This window comes from Colletes latitarsis, chromosome 12, assembly GCF_051014445.1.
Source record: "Colletes latitarsis isolate SP2378_abdomen chromosome 12, iyColLati1, whole genome shotgun sequence".
NCBI lineage: Eukaryota > Metazoa > Arthropoda > Insecta > Hymenoptera > Colletidae > Colletes > Colletes latitarsis.
The window spans coordinates 26,187,641-26,207,632 of NC_135145.1; the positions used below are offsets into that span (position 1 = coordinate 26,187,641).

The window sequence follows — 19,992 nt, forward strand, 5'->3', positions numbered from 1 at the left end:
TCGTGAAAAACGATTATTAAAATAAGATATTCTTTGTTAGTTTCATTTGTCAAATCGACTTACAGTGGACGACCGCGGTCGCTGACGTAATTGCTTCCCCAATAATGTTCTTCGCGCGGCAAGTGTAAGTGCCAGAGTCCTCAGGGTACGCGTACATGATATCCAGGGCGACGAAGCCGAAACTGTTCGTCTCGACGAATCTGGAGCCTGCTTTGACCGGTTTGTTGTTGTGGAACCATTCGACTTTCATGGTTGCGTCGGACACGGGGATCAGCCTGCACTCGAAATGAGCCCTCTGGCCCTCCTTGATCTCCACGTTGTTCAAGGAGGTGGTGAATATCGGCGCCTGGGTGGTCGTCTCCTCGACGTCCTCGCGCCGCTGGTACTTGCTTCTGTCCTCGAGATAGTGTATTTGCTCGAGGCTCAGCTCGTTCTTGGTGTCCATCAACACTTGGGCGGTCGATCGACAGGTCAAAGTGCAGGATACTTCGTCGCTGCCCACGAGATTCACGGCGCGACAGGTGTACGTTCCAGAATCCTCCGCGATCAGGTCGATCACGTCCAGAGCAACGTATCCGAAGTCGTGAATCGGACGGAATCGATGTCCTGTCGATCAAATATAATTTTCAAATCTTTTCATCTTATAACTGTGTGATTTTTGTAATATTTAGAGGGATCAATACTCTAAAAGTTTAAAATTTTATCTGTTTTTTAGTATTTGCTTTCAATTTCTATTTTAAACAGTCAAATTTCATGCAATGTTGCTTGTATCATTGCAATTTGTGTGTTCGAACTGTTGAGCAGTTCATAATTTCGCGGTCAAAGTGGCGCCACCTGTCATAACCTTGAAGATAGTATGGGGATTCCCGTAGGTTAGTTCGAGTCGAGTCGCGTTGTTTGAGCTGCAATTGATTAAACTATCTAATGAATAATTAAAGTGGTTGTGTTTAATGTTTAAATATTGTCTATATATATTTATTTAAACAGTTCCTATGCAAGGGGACCAGATATTTTTCATGTTCCTTCTTACTGAGTTTAATTGTACATTGCTGTTACTTTTATTCTTCTAATTGCAATATAATAAAACAGTATGCACCATTTTAACTGTACAAGTTGCAATGTATTTTCTCAAATATTCTTACTGTGATTTATGCGAAAGTATTATGTGACGCAGTAAATTAATCATTTACTGGTTCGCCAAGTCTCTATTTTAGTTTGAAGAAGAATCTAAAATGAAATTTGATAACTGCAAATAACTAGAAACTTATATTTTTATATTTATGATTAAATATGATTAAATATAAAGCCACGTGTGAGTGACATGACTTTACGCTGAGGCGTTACGCAATTGAATCTCAAGATTAAACTGGTTAGCCAAGTCCCTATTTTAGTTTGAAGAAGAATCTAAAATGAAATCTGAAAACTGCAAATAACTAGAAACTTATATTTTTATATTTATGATTAAATATGATTAAATATAAAGCCACGTATGAGTGACATTACGCTGAGGCGTTAAGCAATTGAATCTCAAGATTAAACTGGTTCGTCAAGTCCCTATTTTAGTTTGAAGAAGAATCTAAAATGAAATTTGATAACTGCAAATAATTAGAAACTTATATTTTTATATTTATGATTAAATATGATTAAATATAAAGCCACGTGTGAGTGACATGACGTTACGCTGAGGCGTTAAGCAATTGAATCTCAAGATTAAACTGGTTCGCCAAGTTCCTATTTTAGTTTGAAGAAGAATCTAAAATGAAATTTGATAACTGCAAATAACTAGAAACTTATATATTTATATTTATGATTAAATATGATTAAATATAAAGCCACGTGTGAGTGACATGACGTTACGCTGAGGCGTTAAGCAATTGAATCTCAAGATTAAACTGGTTCGCCAAGTTCCTATTTTAGTTTGAAGAAGAATCTAAAATGAAATCTGAAAACTGCAAATAACTAGAAACTTATATTTTTATATTTATGATTAAATATGATTAAATATAAAGCCACGTGTGAGTGACATGACGTTACGCTGAGGTGTTAAGCAATTGAATCTCAAGATTAAACTGGTTCGCTAAGTCCCTATTTTAGTTTGAAGAAGAATCTAAAATGAAATTTGATAACTGCAAATAATTAGAAACTTATATTTTTATATTTATGATTAAATATGATTAAATATAAAGCCACGTGTGAGTGACATGACTTTACGCTGAGGCGTTAAGCAATTGAATCTCAAGATTAAACTGGTTCGTCAAGTCCCTATTTTAGTTTGAAGAAGAATCTAAAATGAAATCTGAAAACTGCAAATAACTAGAAACTTATATTTTTATATTTATGATTAAATATGATTAAATATAAAGCCACGTGTGAGTGACATGACTTTACGCTGAGGAGCTAAGCAATAGCGTTTCAAGATTAGATGTTAAATAAACCTAGATAAGACTTTCTGTGACAAACTATGAGTATAGTTTCCAATTATTTAAAGACAAGTTTAATTTTTATGGACAATTTGAGGGGTTCGGTCTGGCAATTAAATATGATTAAATATAAAGCCACGTATGAGTGACATGACTTTACGCTGAGGAGCTAAGCAATAGCGTCTCAAGATTAGACGTCAAATAAACCTAGATAAGACTTTCTGTGACAAATTATGGGTATCGCTTCCAATTATTTAAAGACAAGTTTAATTTTTATGGACAATTTGAGTGGTTCGGTCTGGCAGTCAACGTGTCAAAAGCATAATCAGACGTTCCATCTCACTCAATCCCATTTAGAGCCTCCCTCAAAATAACAATCTTTAAAACCCATGAAATAGAATAAAATTCAATAATAAAGTTCTCTTGAAAATCTTCAACTTAAAATTTTACAAACTTAATTTCCATTTAAACAGAAATGTAAGTTTGCTTTTTGTTTACCTATTGTTACTGGACGACCGTTCTTGAACCACTCGACCTTCAAATTGGAGTCCGTGACCGGTTCCAGTTTGCATTCAAAGTGCGCGTGTTGCCCCTCGCGAAGGTTCTCCTGGTTCTTCGGGGCTGTGACGAATCTGGGTTTAACGTTGACGACTTCGTCGACCAGTTCGTGCCTCTTGTACCTCGAAGCATCCTCGAGGTACTGTATTCTTTCCAAGCCTTCAGGGTGCTGTGATTCCAGGAGCAAGTCCTTCTTCGCGTGCACCCTCACCGAACAGGAGGTGACAGCTTCGCCTAATTGATTTCTCGCCTGGCAGGTGTACACGCCAGAATCATCGGGGTAAACGCCAAGGATGTCGAGTGCTACGTAATCGAATTCGTAGGAGGGTCGGAATCTGTGGCCAGTTTTCACCGGTCTGCCGTTCACGAACCACTCGACCTTCATCGTGGCATCACCGACTGGCTGAAGGCGACACTCGAGGTGGACGTTGGTCAGTTCCACCGTCTCGATGTTGTGCAGAGCTCGTGTGAATTGGGGTGCTTGCATCACCGTCACCTCTTCTTGTTGAGTCTTTCGGTACCTGTTAAGCGAGATTGCGTCAATAACAACAAAAACCCCCAAGTAAATAGTTGGAGTTAGCAGAGAAAGCTATTCAATGCAATTGCTTTCAATATATTCCTTCGGTAGTTAACAATCTTAGAATGAATAGAGGCACACCTTGACGAATCTTCCAGCATTTGAATCTGCTCTAGCGACTGCTCGTGCTGGGTGTCCGTGACGACATCGGACTTGCCAATTACTCTGACGCAGGCTGACGTGTGAGCAGTGCCAAGGTGGTTGGTGGCCCTGACAGTGTACTCTCCAGAGTCGAGGATGGTCGAGTGCACGATGTCCAAAGCGACAAAACCGAAGTCGTAGTAAGTCCTGAATCTGGAGCCAACGGTGACGGGGCGGCCGTTTTGGAACCACTCGACCCTCATCGTTGGGTCGCCCATTGGCTCCAAACGGCACTCCAGGTGGATGTTCTTGCCCTCGCTGACTGGCTTAGGGTCGCTCAGTGGCTGCACGAAGATGGGCTTGGATTTTGAAATCTCCTCGATGTGGTATTGGGGCTCGGTGAATTTCGACTCCTCGAGGCGTTGCGTCTTTTCGTAGGAAGTGCGGTGCATGCTGCTGGTATCCACGCCTGAGCGCGCTAAAATCAAATTCAAGAATTGTTATTTCAGAAAGACTTATGTTCTATCCAAGGTGGGAAAAGAACTTACTTTCCACCACCATGGTGGCAGACAGACGTGCCTCGCCAAGGGCGTTTCTTGCAACGACGGTGTAAGTGCCAGCGTCCTCGGGTCTAACTTGAAGAATGTCGATAGCAACGTAACCAAAGTCGTGGTATGTTTGGATTCTGTTGGCAGCAGTGATGGGTTTCCCATTGTGATACCACTCGATGGTCATGGTCAAGTCGCTCTGAGGCTCGACGCGAGCCTCGAAGTGAGCACGTTGCCCCTCGACGATCTTGTTGGTACCCTTCAGGGTCCCCAAGAATCGCGGTGCTTGGGTAACTTGCGTCTCCTCCTGTACTTTCCGCGAATATCTGCTGGAGTCCTCCAGCGTTTGTAGTTTCTGGAGCCCAGTGGGATGTTGGCTGTCATAGATGACATCGTTCTTGCTAATCACGCTCAATTGAGCGGTGGTGTGTGCTTCCCCGGCGCGATTGTAGGCTCGACAGGTGTACACACCGACGTCGTGGATCGTTACGTACTTGATGGTCAACGCCACGTAACCGAAGTTGAAGAAAGTCGTGATTCGCGAACCTGGCAAACAAGTGTGTTTCGTTAACTAACCAAGTAAGTTAATAAAAATGTATTAGTTTGTAGCGAGGAATACTGACTAGCTTCTACAGGGCGTCCATCCTTGAGCCATTCGACTCTTAAATCGGGATCGCCGACTGGTTCGAGGCGAGCTTCGAAATGAGCGAAGCCGCCTTCTCGTATGCTGTTCTGATCCTTGATAGGAGATTTGAATTCCGGTGGGCTGGTCGGTTCAGGCTGCTCCTGCACATATTTCTGGTGCATAGCCTGTTGATAGGCTTCCAACTCCTCGGCAGCCTCGATGTACCTCTGTTGCTCGGGGATTCCCAGTTCGGAAGTAACATTTGTGCGCGCTGAAACGAACGATTCACGCAACCGCATTAAAACTGCTGGCAAAAACGACTTTTCGCTTAAAATTTCTAACACACAACGTTTTGGTGTAATAAATTTGGTATCAAATGAGAGAATCTTCAGTTTCCACTGTCTCAGAACAGTCTAACAACGCGTATCAAAGTACCAAAACTTTAGACGCGTGCAGCTCCGAAACTACTAGCGTTTTTGCCATAATCGAGCCACCGTTGGCAGCGGCAAACCTTCCTCTTTAAAACGGTTTTTCGTTTTTGTCGATACGACTTCCCGTTTTCGAGATATCGCAAGTTATGTAAAAAGTGGCTCGTGGGGTCAACGACCTCGACTGAGAAAGTAAACAAACGCTTCGAGCCCTCATATCTCCGGAACTAATGAAGCTATCGACTCGTACGAACGCTCGTTTTAAAGGGCATTTCATCCCCTATCCGATGAATGTATCACCTACTAAAATTTATGCCATCTTCTACGTTTATTTTGATATTTACTTCGTGTATGCACCCGAAATTCGTTTTCAAATGCGTTCTATCTTCCATACGATGAAAATTAAAAAATTTGTTGACGTAAAAGGCTGTTATTTGACCAGTCTTACTAGGAATGAAGGGACGTTTAGTGTTAGTAACGATTACATTATAGGACCTTTACCAAAGACACGGAGAGATGCGGAGCTGACAGCTTCTCCCAAGCGGTTCACAGCTCTGACAGTGTAAGAACCCGCATCTTCAGCTCGTAGATGCAATATATTGAGCGAGACGTATCCGAAGTTGAAGATGGTTGTGATTCTTGAGCCTGGAAAATTGTTAGAATTCAGTTTGGAGGCACCTGGTCCACATTGCAATGGGGTGTAATCCTCAGTAAAAGTAAAAGATTTATGGAAGGATACTTACTAGCTGTGATTGGCCTACCATCCTTGTACCACTCCACTTTCATCGTGGGATCGCTAACAGGGGTCAGCTGCGCCTCGAAGTGCGCATTCCGACCTTCCTGCAGCTCTCCTAGATCCTGGAGTGGACGGATGAAGGCCGGCCGCTGTGGAGAGATCTCCTCCACACTCTCCTGCCTTTGGTACTTGCTGTAATCCTCGAGCTGTTGAATGTACTGGAGGCTGTCGGGGTGTTGACTAGCCTGTTCGATTGTCGCGCGTGCTGAAACAGTGATTTGTTTCAAATAACATTCCTCGAAACTCCTCCTTGTACTAACAACAGGACACTAACTTCAATTTTAATCTGCTTTTGCAAAATTTAATGTTAATTCAGTTTTTAGTTTTTGTGTATTTTTGTATGCAAGGTTTATTGTTTGCTTTCTGTTACTACGGTGTAATTAAATCTAGTAATACTTTTTATTTTCGTGACAATCGGTCGATAAGTTACCGGTCGGTAAAGTGTTAAGCGGTGAACAGTCGATAAAGAGGCTAGCGGTCGGTAAAGTACTGTCGGTAAAGTGCTGTCGGTAAGGTGCTGTCGGTAACTCGTGTGTTTCGGGTTTCCAGACGAAGGAACCACATTAAATGTTTGTAACTTACGCGTCACGCTGAGGGTAGCTCGAGATTCGGCGACTCCAGTCGAACTAACGACGCGGCACACGTATTCGCCGCTGTCTTGAAGCACGATGCTGATGAGATCGAGCGAGATGAAGCCAAATCGGAAAATGGAAGTCGCTCGAGAACCTGTAATCACGACAGTCGGTAAAACAGTGAACTATGAATTTGAAAGGAATTTTTCAAGGTGATGTAATACGAATTAAAAAAGGAAAGAATTGTAAGACTTGTGAGAGGTACTCACTCGCATCGAGAGCTCTTCCATTGACGTACCACTCTACCCTCATGGTGGGATCGCCCACCGGTTCGATTCTGGCCTCGAAGTGAATTCGTCCACCCTCGATTTGATGGACGTCCCTCAACGGAATAATGAAACGTGGCGGTGGATAAACTCTGTCCTCCTCTGGTGGAGGCAAATACGGCTTGGCACGTTCTACGTGTCGCAAGTAAATCACTTCGGGGCCAGGCGCAGGTCTGCAAACATTCCCACTGATTACTTCCATTCTTCATGAGTGAAATTACAGATTTAATTCAATTTTTACCATCGTCCCTTTCCAGTTTGCACAACAGTAAAACAGTGTTATGTTAATATTATATTAATTTATTCAAAAATTTTAATCAAACTTAAAATCAGACAGAGTCGAGCAGCATTTTAATGGATCTTAAAATGAACATCGTTTCGGGGTTGCAGCTTCATTTTTCGTAAAGTGAAGGCGAATTTCAATATTAGAAAATGTTTATACACAGTGATAGAAATGTTCAATTTACGAATCTCGTCTGGGGATCATTTTAAGAATCATTACTGTACATTGGGAATTGGTGGAGCGTAGTAGATTTATATCACCAAACGCGACGAATTGGGGAAGATTAGAAACGTTCAATTTACGAATCACATCTGGGGATCATTTTAAGAATCACTACTGTATATTGGGAACTGTTGGAGTGTAGTAGATTTATACACTAATCGCGAACGAATTGAGGAAGATAGAAATGTTCAATTTACGAATCACGTCTGGGGTTCATTTTAAGAATCATTACTGTATATTGGGAACTGTTGGAGCGTAGTAGATTTATATATCAAATGCGATGAATTGGTGAGGATAGAAATGTTCAATTTACGAATCATGTCTGGGGCTCATTTTAAGAATCACTATTGTATATCCGGAACTGTTGGAGCGTAGTAGATTTATATCACCAAACGCGACGAATTGGCGAAGAATAGAAATGTTCAATTTACGAATCACGTCTGGGGTTCATTTTAAGAATCACTACTGTATATCAGGAACTATTGTAGCGTAGTAAATTTATACATCAAACGTGACGAATTGGGGAAGAATAGAAATGTTCAATTTACGAATCTCGTTTGGGGATCATTTTAAGAATCACTACTGTATATTGGGAACTGTTGGAGCGTAGTAGATTTATATCACCAAACGCGACGAATTGAGGAAGATTAGAAACGTTCAATTTACGAATCACATCTGGGGATCATTTTAAGAATCACTACTGTATATTGGGAACTGTTGGAGCGTAGTAGATTTATACACCAAACGTGACGAATTGGCGAAGAATAGAAATGTTCAATTTACGAATCACGCCTGGGGTTCATTTTAAGAATCAATAATGTACATTGGGAACTGTTGGAGTGTAGTAGATTTATACACTAATCGCGAACGAATTGAGGAGGATAGAAATGTTCAATTTACGAATCACGTTTGGGGTTCATTTTAAGAATCACTACTGTATATTGGGAACTGTTGGAATGTAGTAGATTTATACACTAATCGCGAACGAATTGAGAAGGATAGAAATGTTCAATTTACGAATCACATCTGGGGTTCATTTTAAGAATCATTACTGTATATTGGGAACTGTTGGAGCGTAGTAGATTTATATCACCAAACGCGACGAATTGGCGAAGAATAGAAATGTTCAATTTACGAATCACGTTTGGGGTTCATTTTACGAATCACTACTGTATATTGGGAACTGTTGGAGTGTAGTAGATTTATACACTAATCGCGAACGAATTGAGGAGGATAGAAATGTTCAATTTACGAATCACGTCCGGGGCTCATTTTAAGAATCACTACTGTATATCAGGAACTATTGTAGCGTAGTAAATTTATACATCAAACGTGACGAATTGGGTAAGACTAGAAATGTTCAATTTACGAATCACGTCTGGGGATCATTTTAAGAATCACTACTGTAGATTGGGAACTGCTGGAGCGTAGTAGATTTATACATCAAACGCGATGAATTGGGGAAGAATATGAATGTTCAATTTACGAATCACGTTTGGGGTTCATTTTAAGAATCACTATTGTATATCAGGAACTATTGCAGCGTAGTAAATTTATACATCTAACGTAACGAATTGGGGAAGAATAGAAATGTTCAATTTACGAATTTCGTTTGGGGATCATTTTAAGAATCATTACTGTACATTGAGAACTGTTGGAGCGTAGTAGATTTGTACACCAAACGCAACGAATTGGTGAGGATAAAGATGTTCAATTTAGGAATCACGTTTGGGGTTCATTTTAAGAATCACTATTGTGCATTGAGAACTGTTGAAGCGTAGTAGATTTGTACACCAAACGCAACGAATTGGAGAGGACAGAAATGTTCAATTTACGAATCATGTCCGGGGCTCATTTTAAGAATCACTATTGTATATCAGGAACTATTGCAGCGTAGTAAATTTATACATCAAACGTGACGAATTGGGGAAGAATAGAAATGTTCAATTTACGAATCTCGTTTGGGGATCATTTTAAGAATCACTATTGTGCATTGAGAACTGTTGAAGCGTAGTAGATTTGTACACCAATCGCGACGAATTGGCGAAGAATAGAAATGTTCAATTTACGAATCACATTTGGGGTTCATTTTAAGAATCATTACTGTACATTGAGAACTGTTGAAGCGTAGTAGATTTGTACACCAAACGCAACGAATTGGAGAGGACAGAAATGTTCAATTTACGAATCATGTCCGGGGCTCATTTTAAGAATCACTATTGTATATCAGGAATTATTGCAGCGTAGTAAATTTATACATCAAACGTGACGAATTGGGGAAGAATAGAAATGTTCAATTTACGAATCTCGTTTGGGGATCATTTTAAGAATCACTATTGTGCATTGAGAACTGTTGAAGCGTAGTAGATTTGTACACCAATCGCGACGAATTGGCGAAGAATAGAAATGTTCAATTTACGAATCACGTTTGGGGATCATTTTAAGAATCACTATTGTGCATTGAGAACTGTTGAAGCGTAGTAGATTTGTACACCAAACGCAACGAATTGGTAAGGATAAAGATGTTCAATTTACGAATCACGTTTGGGGTTCATTTTAAGAATCATTACTGTAGATTGGGAACTGTTGGAGAATAGTATTGGAGAACGAATGGGAAGAAGCTGCTCACTCTGGTTCGATGACTTTCGTCGGTCGGGGTAAATTCAGGCGTCTTGGTTCGGGGGCTGCTCCTTTCGGTGTCTCTACGAAGAGCCGTGCTCGGGTGGCTGTGGAGCCGGCTACGTTCTGTGCCGTGCACTGGTACCAAGCTGCATCCGACATTTTCGCGTAAGGTATATCCAAAGTCGAAGCTCCGCTGCCGTCTGTCAATATACGCACATCCGGTCCAGGTGTTATTGGCACGCCATCCTGGAAGAATTAGTCAAATTTTCCTCTACCTTCTATCTAAACATTTCCTCACTTAAAATTCCCTAGTCCGTAAAGTGTAGATATAGGGAATTCTGTAATTCCTGGGGGAAATTTTAATGGGGGATTCTAGGGACCAAAATAAGCCGAAAATCAAGAATACCAATTTTTTAATTGAGGCTTCGTTAAAAAGTTATTAACAATTGCGCCTGTAGAGCGGCTGCGTGCGCACAGCTGCGCACGCAGCCGCTCTACAAGCTGAACTTCAAACGTTAATAACTTTTTAACGAAGCCTCAATTAAAAAATTGGTATTCTTCATTTTCGTCTTATTTTGGCCCCCAGAATCCCCCATTAAAATTTCTCCTGCTTACCTTCTGCCAGGTGATTCGCGGTACAGGGGTGCCAACCGCGCGCGCCATGAAAACAACCGGCTCCCCTTCTTTCACGCTGGTGGTCGTGAAACGTTCCACGAACTTCGGTGCAACCACCTGTTCCTTCTCGATGACGTTCAGGTTGCACTGGAACGACGTTTCACCGGCCTTGTTTCTCGCGACGCAGGTGACGACGCCAGCGTCCGCGCGGCTCACGTTGGTGATCATCAGGGAGTTGTTACCGGACTCGTTGACGAGGATCTTGTGGGTCAAGTCGTTGGCCACTTGCTGGTCGTTTATGTACCATGTGACTTCAGGGTACGGGCGGCCGGTTACGCGACAATCAAACCTGAATAACATTTACGCAACTCTGAGTATGCGACGAGAGACAATCTCCAAACAAGCTTTACACGTCATCGAAGATTTCATTTTCATACAAACTTAATACTCTCTTTAAAAGTGCTGACAATAAAATAACAAATTTGGGTGCATGCTCAGCGCCATCTCTTGGGGCCCGAAGCAAAGTGGTAACATGGCGGCTAATTTGAAAATCCACTATCCCCTCTTTCTACTTCTACGTATGTCAATTGTCAAAGTCGAGTTTTCCAAAATTGAAACCACCCTCTTCCTAACATTAATATGTTAATAATAATTAAGAATAAGATTTACCTGGTCATCTTGCCTTCGGTGGCTTCACGATCGGTGCAGGTGCGTACGAAATTCGGCGGCAACACTTTGCCAGAGTCGGACTCGCCGGTCGATTCTACTTGCTGGGTCTTGACTGCCTCCTTCTGCTGGTAATGTTGGTAAGCCTGGTCCACCTGGTCGCTGGATTCGATCGCCAAATAGGCTGAGCTGACGGTGCAACCTTGGGGATTTTCTGACAGCAAGGTGTAATGGCCGCTGTCTTCCGGCAAAGCCGTCCTGATCCTCATGGTGGCCTGCTGGTTCGAGTAGCTCATTTCCACTCGTTGCGACTCTCGGATCCTCTGGCCGTTTTTGAACCAAGTTAACTAAAACAAACATGGCGATATAGTGATTTTTTCCTGTATATGTGCATCTAAGAGGATGTAGCGACCTCTATTACCGACATTCGATGCGCCATCTGGTGTTAACTTGGTTAAGCTTAGTTAGTTCCTAGTCATATGCTAGGGATTTTAGGATAAGCAGTTGGTAAGCCGTGCTGGAATTTTTTTCTCGTTCTAGAAAAATTATTTTCGGTTGCAGGGGGCAATTACAATCACTTTTGGTCAATACATATGTCTTTCAAATCCTACGCATTTCCGAGAAAAAAATTCCTTAACGAAAATATAGTCTGAGGTGATTCCCCGAAATGTGAATCTTTGGAAGAACATAACTGCTGAACGGATTGAAGGATTTTAATGTTTAAAGAAGCAATCAACGCGTATTTTAGTAGAGAATATGTAGAAATTCTAAAAATATTGGAAAAGTTGTTCCTTGACCCCGCAAAATGAGAAAAACCCCCTAAAACTGGTTCGATTTTCAAACGGCCATAACTCCTACAATATTAAAGTCATCTCATTGAAATTTTGGGGACGGCTAGAGTTCATGGATACCTACAAAAAAGTATTAGACAATTTCTCTGTAGGGCGTCAAATAAAATTACTAAAAATCAAAAACTAATTTCTAAAACTCCCTAAAACTGGTTCAATTTTCAAACGGCCATAACTCCTACAATATTAAAGTATTCTCATTGAAATTTTGGGGACAACTAGAGTTCATGGATACCTACAAAAAAGTATTAGACAATTTTTCTGTAGGGCGTCAAATAAAATTACTAAAAATCAAAAACTAATTTTAAAGAAAAATCGACAGTGGGGAGTCCCCTTTTTCGCCGAAAAAAAAAATTTCAAATCATTCTGAAAAAAATATTTTCGTCCGTAGAGGCCAATTACAATCATTTTTGGTGAATAGACATACCCCCGAAATCCTACGCACTTTCGAGAAAAAAATTCCTGAAAATATAACTTCTCAACAAATTGGGGGATTTTAATGTTTCGAAAGGCAAACAACGCGTATTTTCGCGGAGAATATATAGAAATTTTAACAATGTTAGAAAACCTGTTTTGAGAGACTACTTATTCTCGATTTTGGGCCATCAGATAATTTTACTTAGAACGTTTTAAATTGTAAAAATGTTTCTATAACCTCTCGATGTCTTGTTTGGGTTATGATAGGTACTTTTGCATTTGTGTGGTTGGCTGCAGTGCCTTTTGGCTCTTCATGCTTTCAAATGTATGCTTTAAATTGTTAACGTACTTTTTTTTTGATGTTAAATTAATAAACAAATGTTATTTAAGCTGAGTTTGTAGCGTAAATAAATGACGAATGGTTGTACTTACTCTCGGTTTCGGATTGCCAGACAGTTTCGCTGTGAAAACGGCGTCAGATCCCTCGACGAGTTTCGAGTTTCTGGGCTTCTGGACGATTTGCGGAGGTGCAACCGGTCCCAAGTTACGATCCACCACCGTCGAAATCTGCGCGTCCGACTCGCCCACGAAGCGGCGTGTAATCGACTCTCGATATTCCGTTTCTCGCAGCAGCCTGTATTCGAATGTGTCGACCTGCAAATCCATCAAATTCCTCCATTTCCATAATCCTCCCAAAATATTACACGAACGAGAAGAAAAGTGTCAAATAGGTAACCTCAAGACAGTAATTTTACAGTGTTTTGATAAGAAACATCGTAAAACTTATGAATATTTATTTATTTACGAGTAAATAAATTTCCACTGGGAAAAAATTTTAATGGCGGATTCTAGAGACCAAAATAAGACGAAAATGAAGAATAACATTTTGTCGATTGAGGCTTCGTTAAGAAGTTATTAACGTTTGAAGTTCCGCGTGTGGAACCACTGTCATGCGCGCGCAGCCGCTCTACAAACGCAACTTCAAACGTTAATAACTTTTTAACGAAGCCTCAATCAACAAATTAGTATTCTTAATTTTCGTCTTATTTTGGTCTCTAGAATCCACCATTAAAATTTTTTCCAGATGTGACCGAATTGTGAAATATTGAGAATTTTTTTGAAGTTGTTTATCGAAATTTCATCAGAAAAATTACTTTTAACGAGCAAAATAAATTGAAATCGAGAAGCTTGAGTGAATGTAGGTCCCTAGATCGGTGGGGATTTTCAGAAAGGAACTAGAAAATATGGAACCTTGAAATCTTCAATGCTGGTGGAGGATCCGTTCATGTAGCTTCGTTTGTCGACTGTTTGCTGATAGCTGCGCTGTTGGAAACTTTGACTTCCGGTTTGACTCTTCTGTTCGGTCGACTGGAAAGTCTGCGCGTATTCCTTCCGGTAACCACCCGTCTGCTGCTGCGGAGGTCCGAATCCCTCTGGCTGAATGTAAACTGAGCAGATCGCCTCGCCTAAGCACAGAAAATTCATTCATGTATTTTAGAATCAAAGTTTTGTAGTTTAAAAAACTGGCTAATTATACAAAATATTTGGAAAAAATTTTACGGAGAGATTCTAGAGACCAAAATAAGACGAAAATGAAGAATAGCAATTTGTCGATTGAGACTCCGTTAAAAAGTTATTAACGTTTAAAGTTGCGCTCGTGGAACGGCTGCGCGCGCACGACAGTGGTTCCACAAGCGCAACTTCAAACGTTAATAACTTTTTAACGAAGCCTCAATTAAAAAATTGTTATTCTTCATTTTCGTCTTATTTTGGTCTCCAGAATCCACCATTAAAATTTTGTCGAGGGGTGGTTGCACCCCCTGTGTATAGTAGTTATATATATGTTATTTTCTTGCTGTTTAGTGAGAAATTCTCATTTATTTTTCCCCCAGCAACGAATCAAAAAGTTGTTGATTAGTATAGAAGGGTATTTTGATGTGGAAAACTCACCATACTGATTTTTAGCACTGCACGTGTATTCACCCTCATCTCCAGGGCCAATCTGGTTAATCTGAAGAGTAACTGCTCCGGTTTTATCGTCGTACGACATCCGAATTTTCCATGACTCCAATAACGGGGCGCCTTTGTGCGTCCAGGAAACGGTGGGTTTCGGGTTCCCCCTGACGCGCCCCTCGAAAATTGCGTTCCCTCCCTGCGCGAATCTGGCGTTCTTGAAGATCTGCTCGAAGACCGGCGGCGATGGATCGCCGGGCCTGCCACTAAAACTGTGCAAACGTTGTTAATTTGTTGATAAAAAGAATTTACACTCGATCTATAACAATGCTCGGATAAGTGCAAGTTATTTTCGATCGGATAAGTGAATATTGTTCATTTTTCAACGTCGAATGGACTCCCCTTCTCATATTGCAAAGCTCAACGTCGAATGGACCGCGTAACATAACCTAAATCTGAGCTAGAATGGCGTAGCACATAAAAATGGAACTTTTTTATTTTTGCTTTTTTTTCAAATGAAACTTTTACCACCGTATTGGTGAGAGTTTGGCGATTAAAATGAGACCAAACACGATACAATTTGGTTTTAATTTACTTCTAATAGAGCATGAAATGTAGTTAAATACGTAAATATTGAATACGTAATTATTTCTTGAATTGACGAATATTTTTATTACAAGTGTTATTAGTTCGTCATTTTTTTGAGTTTATACTTAAATTTACAGTTAATAAATATTTTAATATTAGTGTTTGTTAAAAGTTGACAAATTTAAGTACTCACGCTGGTACCGTGGGCGTCGACTGCATCACAATCTCCCCTTGAACTGCAAAGAGAAAGAAAAGTACGTTATTTCAACGTTCAATGAGAGTTAAAATTTATAAATAAATAGAGTAATTATTATTAGCCATCAGTAGTCAACAAATCAAGAAAACAGATTTTAAACTGTTTATAGAAATATGATTCCTGTTCCACTATTTGTGAGAGCCTTTTAAGAAACTTAGTTGTATTTTTTTATTATAATTTGTTGCATAATAGAATTGTACAGATGATCAGATTAAAAAATGATAGATTTTTAACATATGTCTTGTCTTTGGTAAGTTATTTTTAGTGTCGAATTTATGAAAATTAGTTTCGAATGTATGTTTTCTTTTTTTTTTAATCGAGGACATATTAAAAGTTATTAATTATATGATATTATTTATATTTGGATAGGTGTGCATGTTCTTTAAATTATGTTTCAATTTTTGATTCAATTTTTTAGAGGAAATTTACTGTTTTTAGACTCGAATCCCTGGTTTGAAAAAAGGCGGGAAAATTCAAATTGAAATTAAGATTCTAGGAATTATTTTGTAATAATCGCGAGATAATTCAATATTTCTTTTTCATTTTTTGCTTTCAGTGTCGAATTTATGGAAATTAGTTTCGAATGTATGTTTTTTTTTTTTTTTTTTGATTGAGGACATATTAAAAGTTATTAATTATATGATATTATTTATATTTGGATAGGTGTGCATGTTCTTTAAATTATGTTTCAATTTTTGTTTCAATTTTTTGGAGGAAATTTACTGTTTTTAGACTCAAATCCCAGGTTTGAAAAAAGGCGGGAAAATTCAAATTGAAATTAAGATTCTAGGAATTATCTTGTAATAATCGCGAGATAATTCAATATTTCTTTTTCATTTTTTGCTTTCAGTGTCGAATTTATGGAAATTAGTTTCGAATGTATGTTTTTTTTTTTTTTAATCGAGGACATATTAAAAGTTATTAATTATATGATATTATTTATATTTGGATAGGTGTGCATGTTCCTTAAATTATGTTTCAATTTTTGTTTCAATTTTTTAGAGGAAATTTACTATTTTTAGACTCGAATCTCAGATTTGAAAAAAGGCGGGAAAATTCAAATTGAAATTAAGATTCTAGGAATTATCTTGTAATAATCGTGAGAGAATTCTATATTTCTTTTTCATTTTTTGCCATTGAGTAGTATTTTCATTTCGATCAATTAAAAAAAAAGTTTATTGAAATTTAATTTAAAATGAAAATAATAATAACTGAATAACCGTTTCATTAATATCGATTTTGATATTTTATATTTTTCTAGATAAAATGTAGAGACATATCTAATTTATAACAATAGCATATCAGTTTATGTTATATTTTGAAATTTTGTTTACTATATTATGAGTATGCAAACAATAAACTATCAAAAATTAAAATTAAATAAAAATATGACGTCTTTTTATATAAACAAATACAAGATTCATATAAAATAACTGAAATTTCAGAAGAAATTCACTGTTTTTAGTCGCGAATCCCTGGTTTGAAAAAAGGGCGCGAAAATTCAAATTAAAATAAAGATTCTAGGAATTATTTTATAATAATCGTGAGAGAATTCAATATTCTTTTTCTCCTTTTATGCCATTGAGTAGTATTTTCATTTAAAACAATTAAAAAAAGTTTATAATTCAAAATTGAAAATAAAAATAACTGAACAACCGTTTCATTAATATCGATTTTGATATTTTATATTTTCTTAGATAAAAGGTAGAGACATATCTAGTTAATAATAATAGCAAACTAGTTTGTATTACATTTTTGAAATTCTGTTTATTATAATATAGATATGCAAACAATAAACAATCAAAAATTAAAATTAAATAAAAATATGACGTCTTTTTATATAAACAAATACGAGATTCATATGAAATAACTGAAATTTCCTCTGAAATTCACTGTTTATAGACTCGAATCCCAATTTTGAAAAAAGGGCGGGAAAATTCAAATGAAAATAAAGATTTCAGGAATTATTTTGCAATAATCATGAGATAATTCTATATTTTTGTCTCGTTTTTTACCAAACATATTTAGTTTATAATAATAGCAAACCAATTTGTATCACATTTTTGAAATTCTGTTTATTATAATATAGATATGCAAACAATAAACAATCAAAAATGAAAACTAAATAAAAATACGACGTCTTTTCATACAAACAAATACAAGGATCATCTAAAATAACTGAAATTTCCTCTGAAATTCACTGTTTTTAGTCTCGAATCGCAACTTCGAAAAAAGGGCGCGAAAATTCAAACCCAAATAAAGATTCCAGGAATTATCTTGCAATAATCATGAGATAATTCAATATTCTTTTTCGTTTTTTTCCATATATATCAAGTTTATAATAATACCATATCAGTTTGTATCACATTTTTGAAATTCTGTTTATTATAATAAAAGTATGCAAACAATAAACAATCAAAAATGAAAACTAAATAAAAATACGACTTTTCATACAAACAAATACAAGAATCATCTAAAATAACTGAAATTTCCTCTGAAATTCACTGTTTTTAGTCTCGAATCGCAACTTCGAAAAAAGGGCGCGAAAATTCAAACCCAAATAAAGATTCTATCAATTATCTTGCAATAATCACGAGATAATTCAATATTCTCTTTCGTTTTTTTCCATATATATCAAGTTTATAATAATACCATATCAGTTTGTATCACATTTTTGAAATTCTGTTTATTATAATAAAAGTATGCAAACAATACACTATTAAAAATTAAAATTAAATCAAATATGACGTCTTTTTATGTAAACAGATACAAGAATCATATAAAATAACTGAAATTTCAGAAGAAATTCACTGTTTTTAGTCTCGAATCGCAACTTCGAAAAAAGGGCGCGAAAATTCAAACTAAAATAAAGATTCTATCAATTATCTTGCAATAATCGCTAGATATTTCTATATTCTTTTTCGTTTTGTACCATACACATCTAGTTTACAATAGTAGCATAGCAGTTTGTGTTATATTTTGAAATTCTGTTATTTATAATATAAGTATGCAAACAATACACTATTAAAAATTAAAATTAAATCAAATGTGGTGTCTTTTCATACAAACAAATACAAGAATCATCTAAAATAACTGAAATTTCCTCTGAAATTCACTGTTTTTAGTCTCGAATCCCAACTTCGAAAAAAGGGCGCGAAAATTCAAACTAAAATAAAGATTCCAGGAATTATCTTGCAATAATCATGAGATAATTCAATATTCTTTTTCGTTTTTTTCCATATATATCAAGTTTATAATAATACCATATCGGTTTGTATCACATTTTTGAAATTCTGTTTATTATAATAAAAGTATGCAAACAATAAACAATCAAAAATGAAAACTAAATAAAAATACGACGTCTTTTCATACAAACAAATACAAGAATCATCTAAAATAACTGAAATTTCCTCTGAAATTCACTGTTTTTAGTCCCTAATCGCAACTTCGAAAAAAGGGCGCGAAAATTCAAACTAAAATAAAGATTCTATCAATTATCTTGCAATAATCGCTAGATAATTCAATATCTTTGTTTCGTTTTGTACCACACACATCTAGTTTACAATAGTAGCATAGCAGTTTGTGTTATATTTTGAAATTCTGTTATTTATAATATAAGTATGCAAACAATACACTATTAAAAATTAAAATTAAATCAAATATGACGTCTTTTTATGTAAACAGATACAAGAATCATCTAAAATAACTGAAATTTCCTCTGAAATTCACTGTTTTTAGTCTCGAATCCCAACTTCGAAAAAAAGGGCGCGAAAATTCAAACTAAAATAACGATTCTATCAATTATCTTGCAATAATTGCAAGATAATTCAATATCTTTGTCTCGTTTGATCTCTTTTCTATTCACACGCAATTTCGAAGAGATTTCAAACGAAAGAAAACGTCCTTTCGCCCGAATCTTTCGCGAAGCTCGTTACTTTTATTTCTGGACACGCATCTTCCCCGCATTTCCTCTCATTCTTCTGAACTGGACTAGAACGGATCGAGGAAACGAACCGTTGACGCCGTTTGTTTCCCTGCTGTCGTCACGCGCCACGGCGGCCGCGTATTTTTCTACGAGCTCATCTGCGCCTGGACGCCAGCCAATTAAGTCAATTCCCCAATTTCACACCGCGGCGCCACTCACGCGAAATCCTGATCCGCATTCATCATGGCCGTTTCGATCAACTTTTCCTGCCCTTTTGCACGCGTATAAAATTAATGAAGATTTTCTTATTCAACGAAATAATTTAATAAATATCGTTGCATCGATTTGAAGATGAAAATTAATTTACTCGTGTTAAAATGAGTTTTTTTTTATTTCGTATTTTGACTTTGCATGTTCCTTAAATTGAGAAAATTAGCAGTCAATTGCAATCAAATTTGATAAATTACTCCACATTTTTTGATTTTTAATTTTTTTAAGCTCGAAGGACTGAATGGAAAAATTTGTAAATTTTTTTGGTGCAAGATGAAGTGAACGAAGATATATTTTGGATATTTAATTTGTTTAAATATTGAGGTTTGACGAAATGGGTGAAATATTTTGAAAATAATAAAAATAATAAAGATTTTGTTATTCGACGAAATAGTT

General features: G+C 37.3%; 1 protein-coding gene across 15 annotated transcripts in view; it reads right to left on the reverse strand.

Annotated features, from left to right (window-relative positions):
* Nucleotides 1-19,992, reverse strand: part of Sls (sallimus) — a 190,307-nt gene that overhangs the window by 138,676 nt on the left and 31,639 nt on the right. For all 15 annotated transcript variants that reach the window (XM_076779954.1, XM_076779949.1, XM_076779951.1 and 12 more), the window contains exons 2-17: nt 15,339-15,381; nt 14,555-14,829; nt 13,856-14,070; nt 13,037-13,258; nt 11,343-11,686; nt 10,674-11,022; nt 10,066-10,304; nt 6,875-7,104; nt 6,616-6,759; nt 5,981-6,238; nt 5,739-5,882; nt 4,808-5,080; nt 4,185-4,730; nt 3,637-4,114; nt 2,919-3,499; nt 64-606 (exon numbers count right to left, since the gene is read on the reverse strand). In XM_076779954.1, coding sequence (XP_076636069.1) covers nt 64-606; nt 2,919-3,499; nt 3,637-4,114; nt 4,185-4,730; nt 4,808-5,080; nt 5,739-5,882; nt 5,981-6,238; nt 6,616-6,759; nt 6,875-7,104; nt 10,066-10,304; nt 10,674-11,022; nt 11,343-11,686; nt 13,037-13,258; nt 13,856-14,070; nt 14,555-14,829; nt 15,339-15,381 — 4,884 coding nt within the window. The remainder of the gene's footprint in view (nt 1-63; nt 607-2,918; nt 3,500-3,636; nt 4,115-4,184; nt 4,731-4,807; nt 5,081-5,738; nt 5,883-5,980; nt 6,239-6,615; nt 6,760-6,874; nt 7,105-10,065; nt 10,305-10,673; nt 11,023-11,342; nt 11,687-13,036; nt 13,259-13,855; nt 14,071-14,554; nt 14,830-15,338; nt 15,382-19,992) is intronic.